Below are 25,622 nucleotides of genomic sequence, written 5' to 3' on the forward strand. Positions count from 1 at the left end.
TCAGGGCGATCACTTTGTAAGTTACATAAATATCTAATCACGAGGGTTGTACACCTAAAACTAATACAGTGTGTCCATAAAGTCATGGTGCACTTTTGACCAGTCACAGGAAAGCAACAAAAGACGATAGAAATGTGAAATCTGCACCAAATAAAAGGGAAACCCTCCGAGTTTCTGTAGGATGATGTGGCAGCATGTGCGCATGCGCAGATGATGACGTTACACAGTGTATACAGTGGAGCAGCCCACGGCCATGCCAGTTGAGATGTGGACGGTACAGAGGAAAGTTGTGTTCTGTGGCTCGCTAAATTCGAATCTGTGACCAAAGTGCAACGTGAATATCGGCGCGTTTATAACGAAGCGCCACCACATAGGAATAACATTACTCGGTGGGATAAGCAGTTGAAGAAAACCGGCAGTTTGGTGGAGAAACCCCGTTCTGGTAGGCCATCAGTCAGTGACGAGTCTGTAGAGGCTATACGGGATAGCTACCTAAGGAGCCCTAAAAAATCTGTGTGAGCCCACATTGAACTGCACTGAATAGTTATGAAACTGGGAGAGTTTTCCTTTTATTTGGTGCAGATTTCACATCTCTATCATCTTTTGTTGCTTTCCTGTGACCGGTTGAAAGCGCACCATGACTTTACAGACACATTATATAATATTGTACATCAAGTGTAATTTAAAATTTTTAAATATATATACAATTAAAATTTTTGACCCTTTTGGGATCTTGGAAAGAGTAGGTTAGCATCCTCACCTCCATAACAACCCAAAGTTCCTTCACCACTGTCGAGCTCTTAAGTGATTGATAGTGCCCGCATCCAATAGAATCTTTTCATTTGTAATTTTATTTTTTTTAACCAATGGAATAGAACCAGGGGCCTAGGGGCGTTTCCACCAATGCAAATACTAGTTGCGTCTTCCTTACGTGTCTGCTTGCGCCACAAGTCTGCGCCAAGGGCACGGTTGGCGGGCTTGGGTCAGGGGTGTAGTTGCTTTGTTGTCCCGGCTGTGAGCTGTGTTCGTGTGATGGCGTCTCGCTCCCTGTGGCGGCTGCGCGCGCGCGGGCCCCTCTCAGGTAAAGGGGGAGCGCGGCGGCGGTCCTTAGCTGGGAGGGGGGGGGGGGGGCAAGCCAGAGAGTTTACTCCTGGTGTTTGGACCGCAGAGGTCACGGGGAAAACGTTAATACGTCACAAGGCTGCGACGGAGCGCGACTGCGAGTCTTGGAACTACGGGGGTTGCGACGTGTGTCCTTTAGTGCTGGGGAGAATGCGGAAGAGTACGGAATGGTCTTTTGCAAGGACTCTGGGGTGGCTCAGGGTTGACGCGCTGGGGAATTAATTGCACACCTGTGCCGTCATATCACTGCAGGTGTGGTCGGAGTTTCCGGCTGAGGACAGTTGGCGACTGAAAGTTCGCTGCCCCATGAGTGACATCGTTGCCTTCGCTGAGGGCCTTGCCAGGCAAAATGTAGTCGCGGGCCAGAGTCTCTCCCCCTAAGTCCCACCCCCGAGCTTGTTAGAAATAATTGCGATTCTCAGGTCCTTCCACTGACCTGTTGAGTCTATACCTGTCTAGTGTTTAACAAGCCCTTGGATTGAAGTGTATACATTAGTTTGAGTAACACCGGGGGAGAGGGAGCATCGAATTTGGAGTAGGGAGACTTGAGTTTGGGTCTTCGCTTTCCCTTTGCTAGTTTCATCTGAGCTGCCTCAGAAAATTGTCCTGAGGTCGTTTTCTCAAAGTTAAACCGTTTGTGTAACACTTTCAGGATTTAAAGATTTTATTTATTGATTTTTTACCGGGGGGGGGGGGGGGAGCGGGAAGCATCATGCTTTTGGTATATGCCTTTACCTGGCAAGCCCAGGGTTTCCAATCTGCAACCTCAGCATTCCAGGTCAACGCTTTATCCACTGCGCCTCCATAGGTCAGTCCGTGTACCATTTATAAATTAAGTAATTTAAGGAAAGCCCTGGCCGGTTAGTTAGCTCAGTCGGTTAAGAGTGCCACCCAGAAACAAGGTTGTGAGTTGGATCCTCGGTCAGGGCACACCCGGAAGCAACCAACCAAAAAAAAAAAAAAAAAAATGCAGGACTGAGTGGAACAAATGCTTCCCTTCCCTCCCCTTTCTCTGTCTTTCTAAAAATCAATAATAATTAAGCCCCGGCCAGGTTGGATGGAGGGTCCTCTGGAGCGCGGAGGTTGCCAGTTCCATTCTCTGGTCACAGGACATACAGGAGCAGCTGGATGTTCCTGTCTCTCTATCTCTCCCTGCCTCTCTCTCAAAAAACAAACAAAACAAAAAAGAAAAATAATTTAAGGGAAACTAAATCTTTATGGTAAACAGAAGACCAGTAATGCCTGCCCCAAATAATCATCAAAAACTAATAGGCAGGCCCTGGCCGGTTGGCTCAGTGGTAGAGCGTCAGCCTGGCGTGCAGGAGTCCTGGGTTCGATTCCCGGCCAGGGCACACAGGAGAAGCGCCCATCTGCTTCTCCACCCCTCCCCCTCTCCTTCCTCTCTGTCTCTCTCTTCCCCTCCCGCAGCCAAGGCTCCATTGGAGCAAAGATGGCCCGGGCGCTGGGGATGGCTCCTTGGCCTCTGCCCCAGGCGCTAGAGTGGCTCTGGATGCAACAGAGCGATGCCCCAGAGGGGTAGAGCATCGCCCCCTGGTGGGCATGCCGGGTGGATCCTGGTCCGGCGCATGTGGAATTCTGTCTGACTACCTCCCCTTTTCCAGCTTCGGAAACAAACAAAAAAACCAACTAATAGGCAGAAAACAAAAAGTTACTAAGTAGTATTAGATACTGTTGCCTACCAAGGCTTGAACCCAAAGCTATCTTTTTAAAATTTTTTTCTTTTTTTGTAAAAAAGGGAGATTAGCAAGTGTTAAGTTTAAGATCTGTCAGCTGAAAAGAGACCAGCACCTCCTTGATTAAATCAAAAGAATTGGAAGAGAATTTAAAAAACTAATTTTTACTATGTATTATTTAATGTCCTTTTATAAGCTACATAAGATCTTCCCATGTACCTCTTAAAATCTCCTGGGTAACATTATTAGTATATTTTTCAAACTTTGGAAAACACAAATATAAAATGATGCATTTGAGAGCTTTTAGTTCTGGCCCTCAAGTTTAGTTTAGTTTATTTTTTAACGCGTGTGACAGTACAGGCAAAACTCAGATTGTTGAACATGAATTTTAATGCTTTGTTGAGCCAGTAAGCATAACACGATAATTTTTCATTGATAGTTACCCAGCTTTCTGTTTCTCATTTTATTTTCATGATAACTCAGAAAGATTTTATTATCATACATCTTCCCTTAAAAAGGAAATAATCTTTTTATTTTTCACTTCAGAGAGGAGAGAGAGAGAAAGAGAAAAAGGGGCGGGCAGGAAACATCAACTCCCATATGTGCCTTGACCAGGCAAGCCCAGGGTTTCGAACTGGTGACCTCAGCAGATTCCAGGTCGACGCTTTATCCACTGTGCCACCACAGGTCAGGCCAAAAAGGAAATAATCTGATTATTATCAATTTGATATGTAAGAAATAGCAATTCTGATTTGTCCAAGATTAGCATTTGAGACAAGACACGTATTTTCTAACTCAAACTCTATGCCTTTTTGTAGTCCCTCTGTACTTATTTAAGACAGCTTGCAGAGATTGTGAAACGATAGAAATGACAAATATGATACTCAATCCTCCATATTAACTCCCCCATCATTATTAAGTGCCTAAATCTGGAAAGGTGGTACAGTGCTAGGGAACAGTCTAGTATATTTTTAATGTACATATAATCCTATCCATCAAAAGTCAACTTTGTGTTTGAATGCATTCTATGTTCTCAGCCCTTTGTTATTTTTTCAGCAAATTTTTATTTTTGTGTGTGTGTGTTTTTTTACAGAGACAGAGAGAGAGTCAAAGAGAGGGATAGATAGGGACAGACAGACAGGAACGGAGAGAGATGAGAAGCATCAATCATCAGTTTTTCATTGCGACACCTTAGTTGTTCATTGATTGCTTTCTCATATGTGCCTTGACCATGGACCTTTAGCAGACCGAGTAACCCCTTGCTGGAGCCAGCAACCTTGGGTCCAAGCTGGTGAGCTGTACTGAAACCAGATGAGCCCATGCTCAAGCTGGCGACCTCGGGGAGTCTCGAACCTGGGTCCTCCATGTCCAAGTCCAATGCTCTATCCACTGCGCCACCGCCTGGTCAGGCAGCAAATTTTTAAAAAGAGTACGGGGTTATCTTTAAAGTTCTTTCCTATTGACATGTTTTTGTGAGAACAGAGGATGAATGAAAGAACAAGGAAATAAGATTATTTTGAGAAATAGAGCCAGCTCATCATTTTCCATTTCAGTTCCTGGGCCCCATCTTTCTCAAGGAGGTCAGATTGATGGAAGCACCTGTCCTTGGACTAGAAGGCAAAAATTTGCAAGAAGCTACCTTGACTTTGACTAATGTCACAAATTGTTCTCCACATGATAGCGTGACCACAGACAACAGTGACCCATTATCTGAAAGCACAGAACAGAGTGATATATTACACTTGGCAGAACTTGGAGTTCAGGAACTGGAGTCTAGTTCTTGAGTCAAATATGCTCAGTGAGCAGGTTGTGCAGAGGAGTAGATCAAAGCTGGGTCACCACGCTGATTCAGACCTCCATGTCCACACTTCTTTGTTTAGAGTGAGGCATTTTAAACCCCGTCTGGCCAAAAAGTTGAAATGCAGAACAACTGACCCCAAATCCCACCAGGTCTACCCATCACGGTCTGTGCAAAGCACTCAATCCTTTTTAATGAAAAAACCACAGATGTACCCAAAATGAAAATTTCTACACAATTTCAGGGTGTTGAAGTTAGCCTAAATGAAAAGTATCTATTAAAGACTTTGTTGTAGTACATAAGCATCGGAACACTTCTCAAGATGATACCAGTACAGGTCACAGTCCACACTATAAACTAGTCTGTCTGGGTCTCCATTTCCATATCCGCAAAATGGGGTGAAAACACCTTACCTACCTGGACACGTTACAGAACCCTTCTCTTGGGGAAAAAAACTTTTGGTATGCCCTCATACGAGGCTCAAAGAATACAGTCCAGGAGTTACTTGTAGCAGATTTTTAAAGACAAAATCTAATCTGTCCTAAAGAATTGACATTTTGATGGCAAGAATAAGTCAGTTGAATTGGTTGTGTACCATATGTGATGAAACCAGAATTCCAAGGTTTATTTTTCAAAATAAGATGCCCATGGATGTGGGTATTTTAAGAGAACTTAAATCTATGATTATCAACCTTGGCTGCAGACAAGATTCGGGCACAGAGCTTTTTAAAAATATCAGTGCTCCCTCCCACAAATTGACTGGGGGGAGCAGTCATGGTTTTGAAAGCTCGCTAGAAGGTTCAGCACAGCCAGGTGGGCTGGTGAACTATAGAACCATTCCTGTCTAGAGCCAGCTGCCTGGAGAGAAGATAGACTCATAATTTCCAGATGTTCACTTTACACTTAAAGTGAAACTAGAAATCCACCTAGTTGGCTAAAGTCTTCTGTTTTGTGTAGGTAACTAATTCACTTAAAAACAAAACAATTAAGCAACTGTTTCTGAAGAAAAAAACCCACTGCAGTATAAACAATATGCTTAGGGGCATGTGCCTGCAGAGAATTCATTTGTTACCTTTGTTCTCAGGTGCCCCTTACTTCTGTCCATGACCCATTTATGCCTCATGTTCCATTATGACTGAGTTATTTATATCCTACTGCTTGGGGTCAGCCCCAGGTCTGATTTTTCACACATGTCTGCCTCCTGAAAGTACGTTGTTGTCACATGGTCCGCAGAGTTAGTCTCTGCTGCAGATACTGGTGTGCTGGGAGCTTGTCAAAAAGTGGTGTGGCCCTGGCCGGTTGGCTCAGCGGTAGAGCGTCGGCCTGGCGTGCAGGGGACCCGGGTTCGATTCCCGGCCAGGGCACATAGGAGAAACGCCCATTTGCTTCTCCACCCCCGCCCCCCTCCATCCTCTCTGTCTCTCTCTTCCCCTCCCGCAGCCAAGGCTCCATTGGAGCAAAGATGGCCTGGGCGCTGGGGATGGCTCCTTGGCCTCTGCCCCAGGCGCTGGAGTGGCTCTGGTCTCGGCAGAGCGACGCCCCAGAGGGGCAGAGCATCGCCCCCTGGTGGGCAGAGCATCGCCCCTGGTGGGCGTGCCGGGTGGATCCCGGTCGGGCGCATGCGGGAGTCTGTCTGACTGTCTCCCCCCGTTTCCAGTTTCAGAAAGAAAAAGAAAAAAAAAAAAAAAGTGGTATGGATTTTTGGAAAGTTTTTGAACTGAATTTCAACCTCCAGCATAAATGGGTTAAAAGGAGATATCTCAATTTTACTTGAGGATGATAGTAAACATTTGCATTGCAGTTTATGGAGGAAGGATCAGTGTCCGATTTTGCAGCTCAGGAACGACTTTAGACGGTATCAATCGGGCAACTGTGGATCGAATTATCCGTGTGGATCATGCAGGTGAATATGGAGCAAATCGCATCTATGCAGGGCAGATGGCTGTCCTAGGTCGCACAAGTGTTGGGCCAGTCATTCAGGTGGGTGCTGCTTTATCTTTCTCAGTCTGGTCTACTGAACAGGGCTGGGGGCGGAGGCACCCAAACACCTTCAAGTAATGAGTCACATTAGGTCATGCATTCTCAGGGGTCGGACATATTGTTTGTCCCTAAACGAATGAAAGTTGGATATTGGGGGGAGAGGAGTGAAAAGCATGTTATTTTTATGATTAGTACATAGATGGACATCTAGAAAACAGGTTCACGGTATATCTGTAGAATTAAATTTTCATGGTGGGGGCGGGTGAAAATGAAAAAGGGGTTGAGACTCACTGCGTTAGATAAAAGTACTGGTTGCTGAGAGGTGTACTCTTGCCCCCAGTGGAGCCCCGTGGAGATATTTTATACTAAGAAGCAATGGAGAGACCTAGGCTTTGTAGTCACACAGACCCAGCCTAACTCTCTCTCACTTCTTAGCTGTGTGACATTGGGGAAGTCACATAACCTCTGGGTCTTCATTTCCATATCTGCAGAATGGGCTGGTAACATCTCTTTGGGTTTTGGTGAAGAATAAATGAGCTGCTATTGAGCAGCTGATACCATGCCTGGCATGTAACAGACAACACAAATTAAATTTCCTTTTCTGAATCCTTAGGCAAGTTACTTAACCTCTCTGTGCCTCACTTTATCTGTATAGTGGGGATAATAATAGTTTGTTCTTCATAAAGCAGTTGTGCAGCTTAAATGAGTTGCCTACATAAAACTGTTTGACCGCGCCTGGTACTTAGGCAGTGCCTTATGTTAGGTGTTATTACCATCCTCCCTTTCTCTTTTTTATTTTTTTATTTTTTATTTATTTATTTATTTATTTTACAGAGACAGAGAGTGAGTCAATGAGAGGAATAGACAGGGACAGACAGACAGGAACAGAGAGAGATGAGAAGCATCAGTCATTAGTTTTTCGTTGCGCATTGCAACACCTTAGTTGTTCATTGATTGCCCTCTCACGTGTTCCTTGACTGCGGGCCTTCAGCAGATCGAGTAGCCCCTTGCTGGAGCCAGCGACCTTGGATTCAAGCTGGTGAGCTTTTTGCTCAAACCAGATGAGCCCGCGCTCAAGCTGGCGACCTCAGGGTCTCGAACCTGGGTCCTCCGCATCCCAGTCCTACGCTCCATCCACTGCGCCACCACCTGGCCAGGCTCCTCCCTTTTTCTTTTGATGTTAATGATACTTATATGCTAGCAGTCTGGAAGGAAATTACACAATAGCTGATAATTTTGAAATTAGCTAAACATCTAATTTCTCATGAATATGGACCCTTGCCCTTTAATAGGCACTTTGTGGGTCTGAGGGGCCTCTGCCAGAGCCTTGAGTCATGGATAGGGCATGTAGCTTCCTTCGGATACAGCAGCAGCCTGTATAGACTACTTACATGTTTTTATTGTTATGTTTCTTACAGAAAATGTGGGATCAAGAAAAGGACCACTTGAAAAAGTTCAGTGAATTGATGGTTGCTTTCAGGGTCCGGCCAACGATTCTGATGCCCTTTTGGAACGTGGTGGGGTTTGCGCTGGGTGTGTGTCTGTCCAGGAGAGCTTATGGGAGCTGAGGGGTCTGGGATGATTGTGTCCTTTAAGTACCACTTCACAATTCTTGCTGTGTTCTCCTACAGCCTTTTTTAATTTACTTAATATTTTTCTAAAATTAAATTGCCTGACTTGTTCTTTTTGCTTAAATTTATTTTAGATAGAATCTTAAAATCAGTAGTTTTATAAATAAAAGGTTCAATAAAAATAAATACAACCGAAGGAGAAACAAAGCTCAACTAATTCAGCTGTAGCCAGATGTTTCTTGACAAAGGCTCTGAACCTGAAATCCGCTCAGTCTTTAAAAAAGAGAATGAAAGACTTATCCCCAATGATGACTTTCTCCCTGCCTTGATCAGGTTGGGGAGATCACTGAAAAGAGAATAGTATTCTTACAATGTTAGTAAAGGTTTAACACTGACCTTGTACCTCATAAAAGTGGTTTTCAACAGGGGCAAGGTGCTCCTGAAGACACTTGGCATATCTAAAGATATTTTTGGTGTCACATCTGGGGATACTACCATTATCGAGTGGGTAGAGGCCAGGCATGCTCCTAAAAACAACTCTGATGCACAGGGCAGCCCTCACTACAAGGGATTATCTGGACCCAGAGTTTGTAGTGCCAAGGTTGACAGGCCCTGACCTGACATGCTCTCCCTTACCTGTGTTATCAGCCCCATCCTTTGCTGCTCTGTATTTGACAATTCCAGGCGCAGGGACTGCTCTACTTGGGAAGGAGGGAGCGATGGCCTGCACTGTTGCTGTGGAAGAGTCCATAGCTCATCACTACAATAACCAAATCAGAACACTGATGGAGGAGGATTCTGAAAAATATGAGGAGCTTCTTCAGGTATTTGACTACACTCTGAAAAGGGGCTGGTAAGGGGTAAAGAGGCAGGCATACAATTTGGTAAGAAGAAAAAAATAGAATGTTAGGGAATGATGAGACCTTAGAGATCTAGGTCAGTGCCTCATTTTTAAAGGCAAGCACACTAAGGCACAGAGAGCTGAAGCTGTGTGCTCTCGCAATATGCTTGGGCTGAGGTCAGGAAACTGTGTCTTCTGAGCCTTGTCCTGTTTTCTCTCCATTGCTGTATTATTGGTAGATCCTGAGCAAATGCTGTTCACACAAACCCTTCAGTTTAAATAAATGAATTAAAAGATACCCTCAGATAGTTTTCCATAGCAGGTAAGGAAACAGAAACAGGCCTGGCTTTTCTTTAAAGCTTAAATTGAGTTGGTAAACTATGGCCTGTGACTGACCACATGTTTCTGTAAATAAAGTTTTGTTAGAACACAGCTACACCCATTTGTTTACATGTCCGTGGCTGCTGTACCCTCCATAATGGCAGAATGAGTAGATGTGAGAGAGACCATACAGAGCATGAAGGGTTGATTCTGTCTTTATAGGAAGAATTTACCTACCCTGTCTTAGATAATCACGAGTCCTTAGCCTCCAAAATAAGACAGAACACCGGGAGAGGTGTAATGCTGACTTGCTTCAATTTCTTTTTTATTTAACCAGCTGATAAAGAAATTTAGGGATGAAGAGCTTGAGCACCATGACATAGGCCTTGAACACGATGCAGAACTGGTAAGGACCTACCTTTACTATTTGCTTGTGGTGCTTTGAGCACCTATTTGGAAGGTCGAGGGGTGGGAAGGTTTCTGTTCTTAGAAAAATAGATTTTGCCTGACCAGGCGGTGACGCAGTGGATAGAGCGTTGGACTGGGATGCGGAGGACCCAGGTTCGAGATCACGAGGTCGCCAGCTTGAGCGCGGGCTCATCTGGTTTGAGCAGAGCTCATCAGCTTGAACCCAAGGTCACTGGCTTGAGCAAGGGGTTACTCAGTCTGCTGAAGGCCTGCGGTCAAGGCACATATGAGAAAGCAATCAATGAACAACTAAGGTGTCGCAACGAAAAACTGATGATTGATGCTTCTCATCTCTCTCCGTTCCTGTCTGTCCCTGTCTATCCCTCTCTTTGACTCTCTCTCTGTCTCTGTAAAAAAAAAAAGATTTCAAAGTGATTGCCAAAGAAAGAAAACCAATACACTGCCTTGACAAAGAACAAGCCCTTCTTATTTCTTGCTTCTTCCCTTATCCTTTGCCCTAGCAGCTTCTTTTCCCTTTACATTGAGAAACCAGATGACTTAATGTTTTGGCAGTAGTATTTGAACTTTTTGAATAAGTTTTTCTTTTTTTTTCCAAATTAAAATGAATTTTTTCTTAGATCTTATTTTTTATCCTGAGAAGTCTCAATCCTGCTAGGCCTGTATTTCACAACTAAAAGTGAACATAGATGTCTTTCTTTTGTTTGCTTATTGTTGTCTTCTTTGACAATTTTTTTTTAGTAGCATAGTATTTAATCTCCACATATATGTGGGTATTTTTTACTTTTTGCAGTTGATTTCTAATTTCAAAGCATTGTGGTCAGAGAATATGCTTGGAATGATTTCAGTCTTAAATTTGTTGAGGCTAGTTTTATGACAACGTATGATCTGTCCTTGAGAATGTTTCATTTGCACTGGAGAAGAATGTACAATTTGATGTTCTGGGATAAAATGCTCTGTAAATGTCAATTATGTCCATTTGATCTAATGTGTCGTTTAAGGTTCATATTTCTGTATTGATTTTCTGTTTGATGATCTATCTAGAGGTGTCAATGGAGTATTTAAACCCCCTGCTATGATTGTTTTTTTGTCAGTTTCTCCCTTTAGTTCTGTCTTATATATTTTGGTGCTTTCTGATTGGGTGCATATATATTGAGAAGTGTTATATCTTTATCTTTTTTTAATCATTTATTTTTCAATTACAGTTGACATACAGTGTTATTATTATTAGTTTCAGGTATATGCTCCAGTGAATAGACATTACATGCTTCCTAAGTGGTCATCCTAATAAATCTCATACCCATCTGACACCATAGATATTTATTAGAATGTTGACTGTATTCCCTTTGCTGTACTTTACTTTCCCTTGACTATTCTGTAAGAGCCAATTTGCACTTCTTTATCCCTTCACCTTTTACACCTATCCCCCTATACCCCCTCCCATCTGGAACTGTCATAATGTTCTTTGTATCTGAGTCTATTTCTGTTCTTCTTGTTTGTTTACTTTATAAACAAACAATTACAGTGCAGTTTGGTTGCTCTGCTATGACCCACCATGAAAGCTGGAACACCCACTAGTGCAGCGGTTCTCAACCTGTGGGTCGTGACCCCGGCGGGGGTCGAACGACCAAAACACAGGGGTCGCCTAAAGCCATCGGAAATACATATTTTATTTAATATATGTCGGGGTCGCGACCCACAGGTTGAGAACCGCTGCACTAGTGGGTGGGAGGGACCAGGTTGACCAGCACTGCAAAAGTGGGTGGTTTTTATAAAAAGGTTTGCCATCACAGTCCTAGAGGCTCCTTACACTGTCTTCATTTTTTTTTTTTTTTTTGGATTTTTTTTTTTCTTTTTGCTGTTTTGATTGGGTGTTTTTTGCTTCCTTATACTCCAAATTGCTGATTTGAATCTTGGCTTCATCTACTTTACTATTGATTCACTGTAAATTATTCTTAATTTCAGTTAGTGGATCTTTCATTTATGACTGGTTCTTTTTTATGGTTTCTGTGTCTTTTTTCATGTTGTTGAAATTCTCAACAAATTTCTTGAAATTTTTGCTAAATTCATTGAGTATAAGGTTTTTGTTTGTTTATCTGTTTTATTTATTTATCTATCTATTTTTCAGAGGAACTAATAGGGACAACCAGACAGGAAGATAGAGAGATGAGAAGCATCAATTCTTCACTGTGGCTGCTTAGTTGTTCATTGATTGCTTTCTCATATGTGCCTCTTGACTGGGGGGCTACAGCAGAGCGAGCGACCCATTGCTCAAGCCAGGACCTTGGGCTTTAAGCCAGCAACCTTTGGGATCAAGCCAGCAACCATAGGGTCATGTCCATGATCCCACGCTCAAGTTAACAACCCTACACTCAAGCTGGTGACATCAGGGTTTTGAACCTGGGTCCTCTGCATCCCAGTATGATGCTCTATCCACTGCTCTACCACCTGGTCAGGCTGTTTGTCTCTTTTAAGTGAGAAGAGGGGAAATTAAGAAGACACTTCCACATGCACCCCAACAGGGTCTGGGGTCCACCTGGGAGCTGCCATCTCGGGCTAATGCTCAAATCAGTTGAGCTATCCTCAGTGTCTGAGGGTGACGCTCAGACCAGCTGAGCTATCCTCAGTACCTGGGACTGATGCTTGAACCAGTTGAGCCACTGGCTGCAAGAGAGGAAGAGAGGGAGGGGAAGAGAAGCAGATGGTCGCTTTCATGTGTGCCCTGACCAGGGATTGAACCTGGGACATCCGTTTGCTGAGCCAACACTATCCATTGAGCCAACCAGCCAGGGCCATAAGTTTTGAACTCTATATACGGTAGTTCACTTGCCTGCATTTCATTTAGTTCTTTTTCTGGAGATTTCTCCTGTTCTTTCATTTGTCTCCACATCTTAACCGCTTCCTTTTGTTTGTTTCTGTGTAGAAGGTAGAGCAGCCGTGTCTCTTGGACTTGGTAGAGGGGCCTTGTGTAGTAGATGCCCAGTGCACAGCCTCTGCAGTCACCCGAGCTGGGAACCTGAGGTGCCCCCATGTGTGGGCTGTGTGCACTGTCCTGTTGTAGTTGAACTTTACCTAATTGATTTTGGCATCAATAGGAGGGTTTGATGCTGTGCCCCCCCTCCCAAGGCTGATAAGCTTTGAGGACTAGCTGTGGCTACGGCAGAGGAATTGCTGTGCAGGAGCCAACCCTATGGAGCAGGACTTGTTTCATTGGGGGTCTGGTGCTCACTTAGTCCACACCTTGAGGGTATTGCTCATAGTTGGTCGGGTTGTGATACAGTGTGGTCTGAAGCTGTCTACAGGGTGCACTGGCTCTGGGCACTCCCAGGAGGTGCACAGTCACCTGTATTCTGCCTGGGGCCACCCAATACGAGCTATAGGGCAATCTGAAGATGGCTGCTACTTGTGCTGGGCTTGGATTTGCCAAGGAATGGCCAGGCTGCAACCCAAGGCAGGCTGCTGCTAGTGCCAGACCTGGGGCCACTTAGCAAAAGATACAGGCTACACTGAGCCCATATGCTGCTTGTTTGAGAGATTTTAGGAAGGTCTGAAGATGAGGCAAAAGAGGCCATTTGTATGGAAAGTCACTGGAACAGCTTGGGTGGGCTCACAAGTTGAATGGGGAGGAGTCTCAGGGAATCCATCATCTGGGCAGGGAAAACAATATGAACCGGGTTGATAGAGACTCAGATATGGCACCTGCCTGCCAGCTCTTTGGGGGCCAGGGGGATCTCAGAAAAGGAAAAGTGACCTCCACCAGCACTACTGTCTGGCAGAAAGCTGCCCCCCTCTCCAGCAGTTGCCTTGATGGCAGACAGTTCAGCTCCTTCCCATATTCCTATGTTCCTGGTGCCTTTCAAGCTGCTGTCCCAGTGCTGGAGCTCAGAGGGAGTGAGTCTGTGTGTGGGCCCTTTAAGAGGAACTGTCAGACTCCAGCAGCCCTCCACCTCACTCAGCCACAATCCCCCTGGTTTTTACAGCTAGAAGTTACAGGGATTTCTCTTCCTGGCTCTGGAACCCTGGGCTGGAAGTCGTGTTGTGGGGCTGGGCCCTTCGCTCTTAAGAGAGAACCTCTGCAGCCAATTACCCTTCCTGATTTTTATCCTCCGCACGTGGGTGTGGGACCAGCCCATTCTGTGTCTCTGCCCTTCCTGCCAGTCTCAGTTTGGCTTGTTCATTAAATCCCTACGTGTAGGACTTAATTCAGCCCGATTTTAGGCAGTTCTGAATGATCGTTGTTTTGTAATTTAGTTATAATTTTTCTGTTATTTTTTCTTGATGCAGTGTGCTCATTATTATCTTTAATAGGCTCCAGCATATGCTGTTTTGAAGAAGGTTATCCAGGCTGGATGTGGCATGGCAATATATTTATCAGAAAGATTTTAAGGTATGTCCACTTTCCCCAGTCTATAAAAGATGGTAGTAATTTAACAAGTGATGTTGGCAGAAAAGAAATGTACAGTTCTTGTAACTGAACAAGGGCTTACTGCCTCATGCACATGGAAGCCAATACTATGGCATCATCTTTTGAGAAAAAAGATTATAATTGCGAGGTCCACCAGAATTGAGACAGGAAGCAAGGCTCAAATCTGTCTCCCTGACCAACGGTTTTTGGGAAACATCTAAAGGAAGAAGTAGAGGAAGTTGTTCATGGTCATAGTGTTACATTGATTAAACATAGTGAAAGCCTGGTGCACAGGTGCTTAGGAATCACAGCTTTTCACGTGCTGTTTGAATTCAGGGGTGGGCGTTGTGTATTGCATGGTGGATTTTGACCCAGTGACTTTGAATTCTTTCTCTAGTGGGTTGTCCTGTCTGCATAATATTCAGCCTTATTTTGAGATTTTTGAAAAACAACATAATCTCTTTAGGAACAGAACAAGGCTAGTTTTACAGTTACATTACTGTGATGTAATTTTGTTAATAAACTGCAAGTTTTTTTTTTTTAATAAAATTCTTTGGTGTTGATTTTTTTGTGTGTATGCCATAAGGCTGACAGTTCACCGGGTGCGTTCACATTGCAGCAAACAAAGCTGGTCATTGTTTGGTCTATAGCTTATTTTTTTCCTAAAACATCAAGAATTAATCATTAAGAAAGTAATAGGAATCTAGAGAAAAAATTAGAGTTTGCTGGTAACAAAAGGAAATTGAAAACACAATGGTGTTTAAGTGTGACAAAACAAGACTGTCACGGTCATTAGGTAAGTGGAATACTGTCATTGTTTCTACTTTGAATTGTGGGTTGAGGTCAGGTTACCTCCATTAGAGAATATACTAAATTGTGGAGTATTTGTAAAGTTGCATTATAATACTTTTCGTTAGGTCTGTTACCAAAAGAATGGAGCAAAACAGACTAAACTTTTCATATTGTGTTGAAATCTTTTATGGTTTGCAAAATTTGAAATAATTTTGCAAATTATTAGATCAGTGATTCTCCTTTCCGGCTGCACATTAGAATGTCCTGAGGAACCTTTTAACAATTTCAGGTGGTAATCCCAAAATTCTGAATTAGGGTGGAGCCCAGGATCAGAATGGTTTACCAGAGCTCCCAGGTGATTCCAGTGTGCATCAGGACTGGGGACTTCTGGCCTAGACTCTGAGCCTGTTGTTGTGAAGGATGACGTCAGTAAGGCTTTGCCTTCCCCCTGCGTCCGGGTTTAATCAGCACCACATGCGGGGGCATGACCTGCCCCCAGCGGGTCCAGTTCTGTAGGACTGGGTACTGTTATAGTTTGGATTAGTCAAGATCTCTTTTTCTAAACCAAGAGCGAGTTTAACTTTATATGATGAGTAAATCAGTCTTTTGATAATAACTGCAATAAATTAAACAGGAGAGAGAACAGTTGAAGACAATTGGAGATTCCCAAGTCTTTAGTGCTAGGGAACAGAGGTCTGTAGTGTAGTTTAGTGTAGTTGGTTAACAACTGAAAAGCCAAGTTCCTATTCAGTGACTACATTATTTTATGTCATGAGCTTCTTGGGAGCAAACAATCTTTTCTGATCCAGATACATTGTAGTGCCTGTTTAAAGGACAGAGGAGGAGAAGGAAAAAGGAAAGGAGGAGAAAGGAGGTGAGGGAAAGATCAAGACATTCCCATTAAGCAGCTGCAAACTGCTGTTAACACAGCGTCTTGTGCTGTTCCCCCTCTCCTATGTATCTCTCGGTGCCAGGGGACCCAGGCTGAGGTCCCTGGCCCTGTCTGTTTACATCTTTTTCTTAGTAGCTCGTTCTACCTTGCGGTTGATTCCTTCACATGTGTATTCCCACCCCAGATTTTTTATTTTCAGATAGCCCACTTCCTACGTGATCCTCCACTTGGAAGTTGAAGAGAATGTCAGGCTCCAGCTGCCCAAGCTGAACTCACCTCCCTTGACCTCCAGTCCTGCTTCCCCGTTGGCTTTCCCCTTCATAATGAGTGGCAGCTCCACCTTCCCGGTTCTCAGGCCAAAACCTCTGGCGTTACCTTTGGCGCCTGCCTCTATTATACTCCTGTTTAATTGCCTGGGCCATCCTGTGGGCTCTTCAAATCCTTTTCGTTGCCTTTGGTGCTTCCTCTCAGGGCCCAACCATCCTCATCTCTCACCTGGATTATTTTAGGATTTTCTGCCTTACCCTTGTCCTCCTACAGTTCTTTCTCAGCGCAGCAGGTGAGTGAGTGATCCTTTGATCCATAAGCCAGACCATGTATAATGCTGGTGGCCAAGGCCAGGCAGGTTCTCCTTGGATTCGGGCAGACGGTAGAGGAACAGCAGAGCCAGAAAGCTTTGGGTCCTTCCTATTTAATAGGTTCTTGCAACAGCAGACAAGCACACAGGCAGGGGAAACCCGCTTCTCACGGCAGCAGGTGAACAAACAGCAAAACTGCCCCTCACAGTGGCGGGCAAGCAATCCGTGCAAAACCGCGCTGGAGGAAAGCACCCTAGCCTTACATAGGCTGTGCACACGTGGTTCTGCCACAGGCTCACACGCTGATCATGCAGAATGCTAGCCATCAACCCTAACACAGCTGTTTTTCCTATTCCATGTCACTGTGCAGCTCAGAACCCCCCTTTGGTTGTATGTATATACAAGGGAGTTTTTCCAGCCACAAAGAGGAATGAAGTATTGATATGCTAGTAACATTGATGAACTTGAAAAATGAAGTGTGGGTACAGAGTTTCAGTTAGAAAGATGAAAATAGTTCTGGATGTGGATGGTCATGATGGTTACCCAATAATATCCTTAATGCAACTGAGCTCTACACATAAAATGGTTAAAGTGGTAAATTCTTTAGCTGGGGCTACAAGGGTTTGAGGAGTAACTGCTAAAGGATATGGAGTTTCTCTTGGGGGTGATGAATGTTCTAGAATTAGGTGGTGGTGGTAGTTGTACCACCTTGTGAATATACTAAAAACCACTGGATCATACACTTAAAAATGGGGAATTCTGTGGCATGTGAATCATAGCAATAAAACAATGCAGGATTTCTAGTTTTATGTGGTATCTGAAAGCAAGTTTCAGTACAGGCTGTTGAATGGGGAAATGCCTTCTTTAATTACCACCCTAGAAGCCAGCAGAGCTTATAGCAGCCCTGGTTTGGAGATGCTGGTGGTGTGTTGCCTCCTGTATTAAAGCTGATTTTGTAAGTATTGCAGCAGGAGTCTTAGGCTTAGGAAAGCACTTGTACCATCTTTATTAAAAGCTCAGATTTGTTGCTGTTTGTTTAGCATTCCCTTCAGAATTGATGGCTGATGTTTTAAGCTTCTGAGAGCTTCCAAAACATGACCAGAGAGAATTTTTTAATTCCCCTTTGATTGTTTTTTAATTTCATTACAGCTTGTCCTCGTGTATTAACAAGGTAATCTTGTCTTTTGCTTTACTGCTCTGACCTTTCAGAGGAAATGTGACTTTAAAATTGGACACCATCCAAAAATGATACCAGGATGACAAAGGATGTTATTCTTGCAAGCATTGTAGTTCCAAAGACGTGATCTGAACTGTCGTTGTTGGTATGTGTGATTCTCTCTCTACTCAAAGTACGGTCCATGGACCAACAGCAGTGGTATCAACGGTGAGCATGCTGGAAATGGCAAACTTTGGGCTCCTCCCCAGATCTACCAAATCAGAATATGCCTCTGAACAAGATGTGGTGGTTTTAAAGTATGTCCATAAATTCCCTGACACTCCTCTGCTCAGTGGAACTGAATTCTCCTTGCCTTGAGTGTGGGCTGTCCTTAATGACTTGTTTCTAACAAACAGAATACAGTGGAAATGATGGAGTATGACTTCAAGGCTGGTAGGTCATAAAAGACTGCAGCTTCCACCTTTCTCTCCAGGATCACTCACTGTGGGGGAAGCCAGCTGCCACCTGATGAGGACACTCAGGTAGTTACTCTGGAGAGGGTCACATTACCAAGACCTGAGGACCCCTGCCTATATCCATGTTTGTGTGCCATCTTGGAAATGACTCCATCAGCCCCAGTCAAGCCTTCAGATGACTGCGGCCAACATCTTGACTGCAGCCACACGAGACACCAGAGCCAGGGTCACCCAGTTCAGTCAGTCCTGAATTCCTCACTGTCAGATAATAAATGTTGTTTTCAGCTGCAGAGTTTGGGGCGATTTGCTCTTCAGCAGTTGCTAACCAGTATGCAACACTTGCAGGCGATGTGGAAGCAAAGTTGGAAAAGCCCTGAACTAGACCATGATCTGGATGGAAGGCAGAGATCGTCTTAGTCCTTCCATTTCCTCAGCGCTTAGCATAGCATCTGACACTCAGTACATTTTTCTTAGACTAAATACAAAGTTAAATTGCCCTGTTTTTTAAAAGTTAAAACCTTTTTTGTAAAAAAAATACATGAATGCACATGGTGTAGAATACTCCGGCAGTGCTTGTTAGCACCTTTACAGTGCCGGTAAGTCTCCCTGCAGACTGCTTGTTGACTAACAGGCATCTGACCACTGACCTTCCTTTGTGATTGCTAGCCACATAAGACATTTTTTTCCTTCTTTTCCCTTCCAGAAGTAATGCCTCAAAATCAAACAATATGAACTGCATATAAGAAAGAAAGCACCTCTCCCAAACGTATTCCCTAGAACAGTGGTTCTCAACCTTTCTAATGCCATGACCCCGCAATACAGTTCCTCATGTTGCGGTGACCCCAAACCAAAAAATAATTTTGGTGGCTACTTCATAACTGTAATTTTGCTACAGTTATGATTCGGAATGTAAATACCTGATATGCATTATGTATTTTCCGATGGCTTTAGGCAACCCCGCCGGGGTCGCGACCCACAGGTTGAGAACCGCTGCCCTAGAAGTAACCACTATTCATAATTCTTTGTGTACCTTTCCAGATTATTTTAAAAACCTCTTATCCAGTCACATGCATGTTTGGGTTTGTGTTGTCCCCCAAATGGAGTGGGATTGTGCATCCTGATCTGCACTTTGCCTTTTTCGTTTGGTGACCTACTTGCCCATCTTTCCAAGTCAGTATGTACACGATTGGCTGCCATGCTCTTCCTCCGTTTCACAGCGGAGCCACTGCCACCTGCACTGGCTGCTGACTGTGGACTGTCTCAACTGCTTTGCCCCCGGGACTTGCGGGACCACCTGTGTGCACGGAGTCTGCTCGTCCCCCATTAACAGAGTCTGCTAGGTGCTGGAGAGGCTTGAACATGACCACAAGGCAGTCCAGCATCTTATTTCCTCTTTCTCCATCAGGGGACATTTGGATTATTAACAGACTTTGGGGACCTGTGATACTTCAGGGAGACCACATTTGAACATAGTTTCTATGGAGTTTCAAGAGGGACCCTGCAGGGTTCTTAATCCTTTTGGAGATCCCATACCTCCTTGAGAATATGATAAAAACTGGACCCTCACCCCATAAACTCATCATAAAGGTCCTCCTTAAAACCCTTGGACCTGGTTGATTTGCAGGGAAGAAAACGACCTTTCCCAACAGAGGGGAACAAAAGAAATCTTTCCTCAAAAAGGCCTTTTTCTGGCTTGCTGGAAAACACTTTTCTATTGGATGTGTTTTCAAAGGTTTAAAAGGCCCCTCTTGCCTTCGGGGACATGCGTCCTCCCACTCCTGCCTCCCGAAATGGCAGCCCTGCAGGACTGTGACTGAACATGATGGTGCTTTGATCCTGCTTGGCAAAGAAAGGTCTGCTGCTGGGCATGCCTAGGGCAAGGAAGGTCTGGGGCTTCCCGTACCCACCTGCGGCCACCAGAGGGCACCCTTACCGTGAATTCCCAACTCCGACAGCCATACCAACCCTACTAGTCATTTCCAGAATGTTGTAGTGACAATGACTGGAGAGCATGGACAGGCAATTGCTGCATGTGATCATCTGGCCCCAATAATCCCACCTCCTGATCTTTGCTGTTAGATGAGAGGGGAACGTCACATTTGCATACTACAAGATGCCCAGGGCTCACTCAGCAGGCTGTTCTCTGTGCTGGGCCACTGACTTGATCCTTTCAGGGAGGAGGCATTTTCTTTTTCAGAAAAGGGAGGGAGTAAAACACAGTAGGTTGATGAGTCTCTGTCTTAGGGTTGCCGTATGGAGAAACCAGCATCAAGCACCAAGCAGTGTCCAGTGGGCTACAATGAACATGCATTCATTAGTTGGCACTGCTCCCTGGACTCACCTTGCTCACTGCCACCTTCTGATCCACATGCTCTGCCCTTCTGATGAAGGCTGTCTGCCCTTTCAAACCCCATCTCTTAGGTGAAACCATCCCACACCCTCTCTCCCATCCCTGCATATCTTAGCTGTCCTGCACTGGTATTGCATTCTCTCATTGCATGATTGTGTACCGTTTCTCCAGCCTGTCAGTGAGCTGCTCAAAGTCAAGGACTATCCCTAGTACAGCTAGTGCTCGACTTATGAACACAATTGGTTCTGACAGAGCAGTCGTAACACACAATTTGGTCGTAAATTGAATAGGCTATATGTACAGTACTGTGAAATTATGTTATAAAAATATTTAAGTCATATTTTATAATTTTCTTTCATTATTGTTATATCTATATATCATAATTTTCTTTGTCCATTTTATGCCATTTGTATCATCTCTACACCATTTTGTTTCTTATTTTTACATTCGTCAGGTTTAAGTAAAACACTGCATTACCAGTACAATTGGTTTAATATTTGCAAAGACAATTTCCTCTTGGTAGACATCTTGGGAGGGGTTTGATCAAAGACACAAAACACAAATTGCTGTACCAAGTCTGGGATAACAGTTGAAATGGTGCACGTGGAGATGGTAGTGCTGCCGGAAGCTGATCTGCACTGTCGTACGCCCAACTGGGCAACGCTTGTGCTGCCTGACGTGGAGCAGTCGTGGCTAGTGATTGTGGTCGTAAAATCGAATGGTCATAAGTTGCATAGGTCGTAAGTCGATCAATATTTGTACCTGAAGCTTAGCAGGCCCTTGGCCAACATTTGATAAATGAACCTAAGCTAAAAACAAACCATGTGAGCTCTTAGAGTGAAACAAAATGAATCAAAACAATTAATGACAGTCACCTGATCTAATATGAGCACACCTAGAAACTTCTGGATGAAAGTATGAAGTGAGGAAGGAGGGGCAAACTTGTGAGTGTCCTTCAGTCTTCTTGTCCATCTGCACTGCAACCCATCTGAAGCCTGACAAACATTTCACCTGTAACTGCATCTCAACTCTTCCTTGAAATGCTTTTTATTTATAGCTGCTGTGTTGTGGTTGGTTTTTTGTGTTTGGGTTTTTTTTAAGAATTTCTCTTCATACTTTTCTTTTTTAAAAATTTTGATTATATTTCCAGTTATACAGAGTTTCCTAATGTTTAATTTAGAATTCTTAACTAGGCGTGCACATCAGACTAAACTCTTGAGATTAAAAAAATTTACCCCAGTCCTACTAAAGCAGACGCTATAAGGTTGGCCTAAGGCAGTGATTGTCAACCGTTTTTGAGCCGCGGCACATTTTTTACATTTACATAATCCTGGGGCACACCACCTACCAAAATGACACTCTAACACAGTACATACTATACATATAGTTAATAATATAGTTTCTAAATGTATTTATACTCACAGTGTGAAACCTGGGCCTGTTTCCATGAACACAAAAAAGATATCCTGGCAGGAATGGTAGAAAGACACACACAAAGCTCTTCCTCAAAAGTTCTCAGTCTCTGTTTTTAGTTTTAATCACAATCAAGCTTGAGAAGCTCAGCTCACATAGATATGTGGTTGAAAACGGGAGCAATGTCAAAATAGCTTTGTTGGCCAGAATGGAGAACTCCTTGGCAACAGATAACCAAAAATTGTCCAAAGGAAGATCAGCAAACTTTAGCTTTAAAGTTAGATAACATTGTGATGCATTGTATATCACCCTCTGCAGGGGCCTCTTTTAAAAAGAAAAAGGTCAAATATCTATATACACCATCAGGATAGACATAACCAGCTGAGGCTGAGGCTTCATCTAGTGGTGGCAACATTTACCTCCAGTCCTGACCAGGATTAGAAATTGGGGCCATGGGGAGGAGTAGCAGCTTCAACTACTCCCCGCGGCCACACAATGACAAGTGCGTGGCAGCCCGAGCGGGGACCTTCCTGGGTGTGGATGAGAGGCGGCCTGCTATTCATCGCTAGTGGTCAGGATGAATCCTAGAAGGTGATTGGTCAGTGAGCGTTCCCTGTGCCTCCACTCTTCCTATCGCAGATAGCTGGAGGGATTGTGAGGGGAATGTTTATGTTCGGATAGAGGCGGCTGGCGGCGGGCCGGATAAATAGCATCCGTGGGCCCTAGTTTGGGGACCCATGTTTAATTTCCCCATGGCACACCTTACCATGACTCGCGGCACACTGATTGAAAAACACTGGCCTAAGGGATGACTATAGTTTAAAAACTCATACAAGGGTTTAATATGCACCCTGGTTAAGAATCAGTGGTTTAGGCTCTGGCCAGTTAGCTCAGTTGGTTAAGAGGATCATCCCTAAACACCCAGGTTGTGGGTTCGATCCCTGGTCAGGGCACATATGGGAAGCGACCTTTGAATGCACAACTAAGTGAAACAACAAATGAATGCTTCTCTCTCTCTCCTCCTCTCCCTCTCTCTCTCTAAAAGTAATCAATTAAAAAAAAGGACAATATGTACTGACTGAAAAATTCTTTTTAAAAGAAAGACTCACACCATTGGTTTATTCCACAGGGGCTGTATCTGCCCCCAAATTGATGCTGTTCCCTACTTTACATCCTACTTTCTGGGCTGATCCAGGGTTTCTGTTCTGTTCCACTTTTCCTGGCCTGTTTTCTGCTAAGATGTGACTTCTTGTTCCAGTTTTCTCCAGCGCATTTTGCCATGACAGCTGGAAACACGTTCCGGACCAAGTTGTCCTTATCAGGTGGAAACAATTGTGACAGCAGTGCTCCCCGTTCTACTGGGGGCAGGGAGGGTTGCACCCTTTGTGTGGTATTCCATGCTGAATTTCCTAGTGGCCCTATTGAAACAATAAAAAATTGCGTGGAGATGCCACCTGTTGCAATCACTTGCTGATGCTCTCTGTGTGTTTATGTGTTTTAATAAGACAGTATGGGCATTAAAAGACTAATTATCTCATTTATTTGGCTGCTTTAGGGAACCATATTATTCTATGTGCTGTGCAATAAAAGGATTTTAGAACGTGAAATTCTCACTCCCTTATGTCATTTAGAAGAGACACAAAACATCTCACCTTTGCTTCTTTTAAAAAAGATTTGGCCCTGGCTGGTGGCTCAGTGGATAATTGCGTTGGTCCTGTGTGCAGACATCCGGGTTCAATCCCCAGTCAGGGCACACAGGAGAAGGGACCATCTGCTTCTCTTCCCCTCCAACTCCCCCTTCTCTTTCTCTTTTCCTACAACCAGTGGCTCAATTAGTTCAAGCATTGGCCTTGGGCACTAAGGATGGCTCAGTTGGGCTGAGTGCATCAACCTTAGGCACTGAGGATAGCTCAGTTGATTCAAGCATCAGCCCCAGACGGGGGTTTGCCGGGTGAGTCCCAGTTAGGGCGCGTGCGGCAGTCTACCTCATTATCCTCCGTCTTCTCACCTAAAATGAAATAAAAAGGTTTTGTTTATTGATTTTTAGAGGGGGAGGGAGGAGTAGGAAGCACCAACTCGCAGTTGCTTCTCGTATGTGCCTTGACTGGGCGAGCCCAAGGTCTTGAACCGGCAACCTCAGCATCCCAGGTCAACACCTTATCCAGTGCCCCACCACAGGTCAGGCTTACCTTTGCTTCTCATGAGTATTAGCTCTGCTAAATGAGAAGTCCAGAGGTCATTTTCTTCAGGTATAGTTTGAGCTCCTGGAAACAAACACCTGGCTTCTCTTTCTCCTATCTTTGCTTTACACAGTGTTGTAATTGGGCTCCCAGTGACTCCCATTGCCCCTTGTGTGTGGCAGCAGCATTGCTGCAGCCATCACCTCCTAATCACCTCCACCCACAGCAAGGGTGAGTGTCTCTTCCTCTAGCTTCTGCAGAAGGGAGAAAACTTTGCTTTCCCAGAATTCACAGCATATACTCCCCCTCACCCCCACGGCCACCCCTAGTCTCATTTTTCTCCAATCAGATCATGTTCTGGCCCCTGACCAATCACTGTGGCCTGGGGAATTGCGGTGCTCTCATTGGCCAGGCCTAGTCCCATGGTTACACCTGAAGCTGGTGAAGTGGGGACAACTTCACTCAAGCCACATGGGTGTAGAGTGGGGTAGGGATGGTTCCCACAAAGGAAGCCAGAGTCCCCTCACCAGGAAGGAGAACAGATGTTGGGCAGGTAAAAAGGCCTATGTACCCTGAGCCCAAGAGGTCATGATGAAGACAGAACTTGAGGGGATTTAAATGGGGTAGTGGGTTCAGGATGGACTGGATCAGGGAGGTAAGACCTGGGTGGGGGCACTACTATGTGCCCCCCTTGATGGTGGATGAGTAGCTGGGTGAGGCTCTGTGATGACAGAGACGGTGTAACAATGGTCCAAAACACCTGGATGTGAATTCTTGCTTTACCGTCTACCACATGTTACCTAACCTTTCTGTGCCTTAATTCACCCACTTGTAAAATGATTGCACCTGGGTTGTCTTGGATGAACCTGAAAACATGCTAAGTGGAAGAAGCCAGTCACAAAGACCACTTTATCGATTTCATTTACATGAACTATCCAGAATAGGGACATCAATAAAGACAGAAAGCAGTGATTGCCTAGGGCTGGGAGAAATGGGGGGTGTTGGAAGGTCATAGCTGGGAGTTCAGGGTTTCTTTTCAGGATAATGTTCTAAATTTGACCACAGTGATGGTTGTGTAATGTTGTGATTGTATTAAAAGCCATTGACTTGTACACCTTAAATCAGTGAATTGTATGGTATGTGAATTGTATCTTAATAAAACCTTTTAATATGTGTCAGAGTGCTTTGAACAGTGTCTGGCTCATCCCGTTTCTGCCCAGCAGACCCAGAGGTTATGGCAGCTTCCACTTGTCTCAGGACCTTGATGGCTTCACCATCTATCAAGTTTAAGTTCTCCATCCTGTCCGCACCTTTCTGAACAGCTCTCTTCATTAAATCCCATTCAAGCATCCCCATTTGAGTGCCTCTCTGCCTGCCGGGACCTGACTGCATAGAAAGCACCTCTCCAGAAGAGCAGGACTTGTTGGCTCATCGGTCAGGTGGACACCTAAAGTTGACTAGTGATGGTCAGTTTTATGTGTCCACTTGACTAGGTTACAGGTGCCCAAATATTTGATCAAACATTATTCTGAGTGTGTCTGTGAGGGTGTTTTTGGTTAAAATTAACATTTGAATTGGTAGACTGCATAAAGTATATTGCCCTTTGTACTGTGCGTGGGCCTCAGCC

At 44.4% G+C, this 25,622-nt stretch overlaps 1 protein-coding gene across 4 annotated transcripts; it reads left to right on the plus strand.

Annotated features, from left to right (window-relative positions):
* The first annotated feature begins 939 nt into the window (after positions 1-939).
* On the plus strand, positions 940-25,237 carry COQ7 (coenzyme Q7, hydroxylase). 4 transcript variants are annotated; one of them, XM_066274731.1, is made up of 7 exons: positions 940-1,081; positions 6,416-6,594; positions 8,013-8,127; positions 8,814-8,989; positions 9,665-9,733; positions 14,062-14,140; positions 25,219-25,237. In XM_066274731.1, exons 1-6 carry the CDS (start codon positions 1,033-1,035, stop codon positions 14,137-14,139), a joined length of 666 nt encoding a protein of 221 aa, XP_066130828.1. In that variant the 5' UTR covers positions 940-1,032; the 3' UTR covers position 14,140; positions 25,219-25,237. The 4 variants fall into 4 exon arrangements, with proteins under 4 accessions (XP_066130828.1, XP_066130827.1, XP_066130826.1 ...); XM_066274730.1 differs by lacking the exon at positions 25,219-25,237 and adding an exon at positions 17,570-25,172; XM_066274729.1 differs by lacking the exon at positions 25,219-25,237 and adding an exon at positions 17,630-25,172.
* Positions 25,238-25,622: the final 385 nt, after the last annotated feature.

Source organism: Saccopteryx bilineata, chromosome 4 (genome assembly GCF_036850765.1).
Source record: "Saccopteryx bilineata isolate mSacBil1 chromosome 4, mSacBil1_pri_phased_curated, whole genome shotgun sequence".
NCBI lineage: Eukaryota > Metazoa > Chordata > Mammalia > Chiroptera > Emballonuridae > Saccopteryx > Saccopteryx bilineata.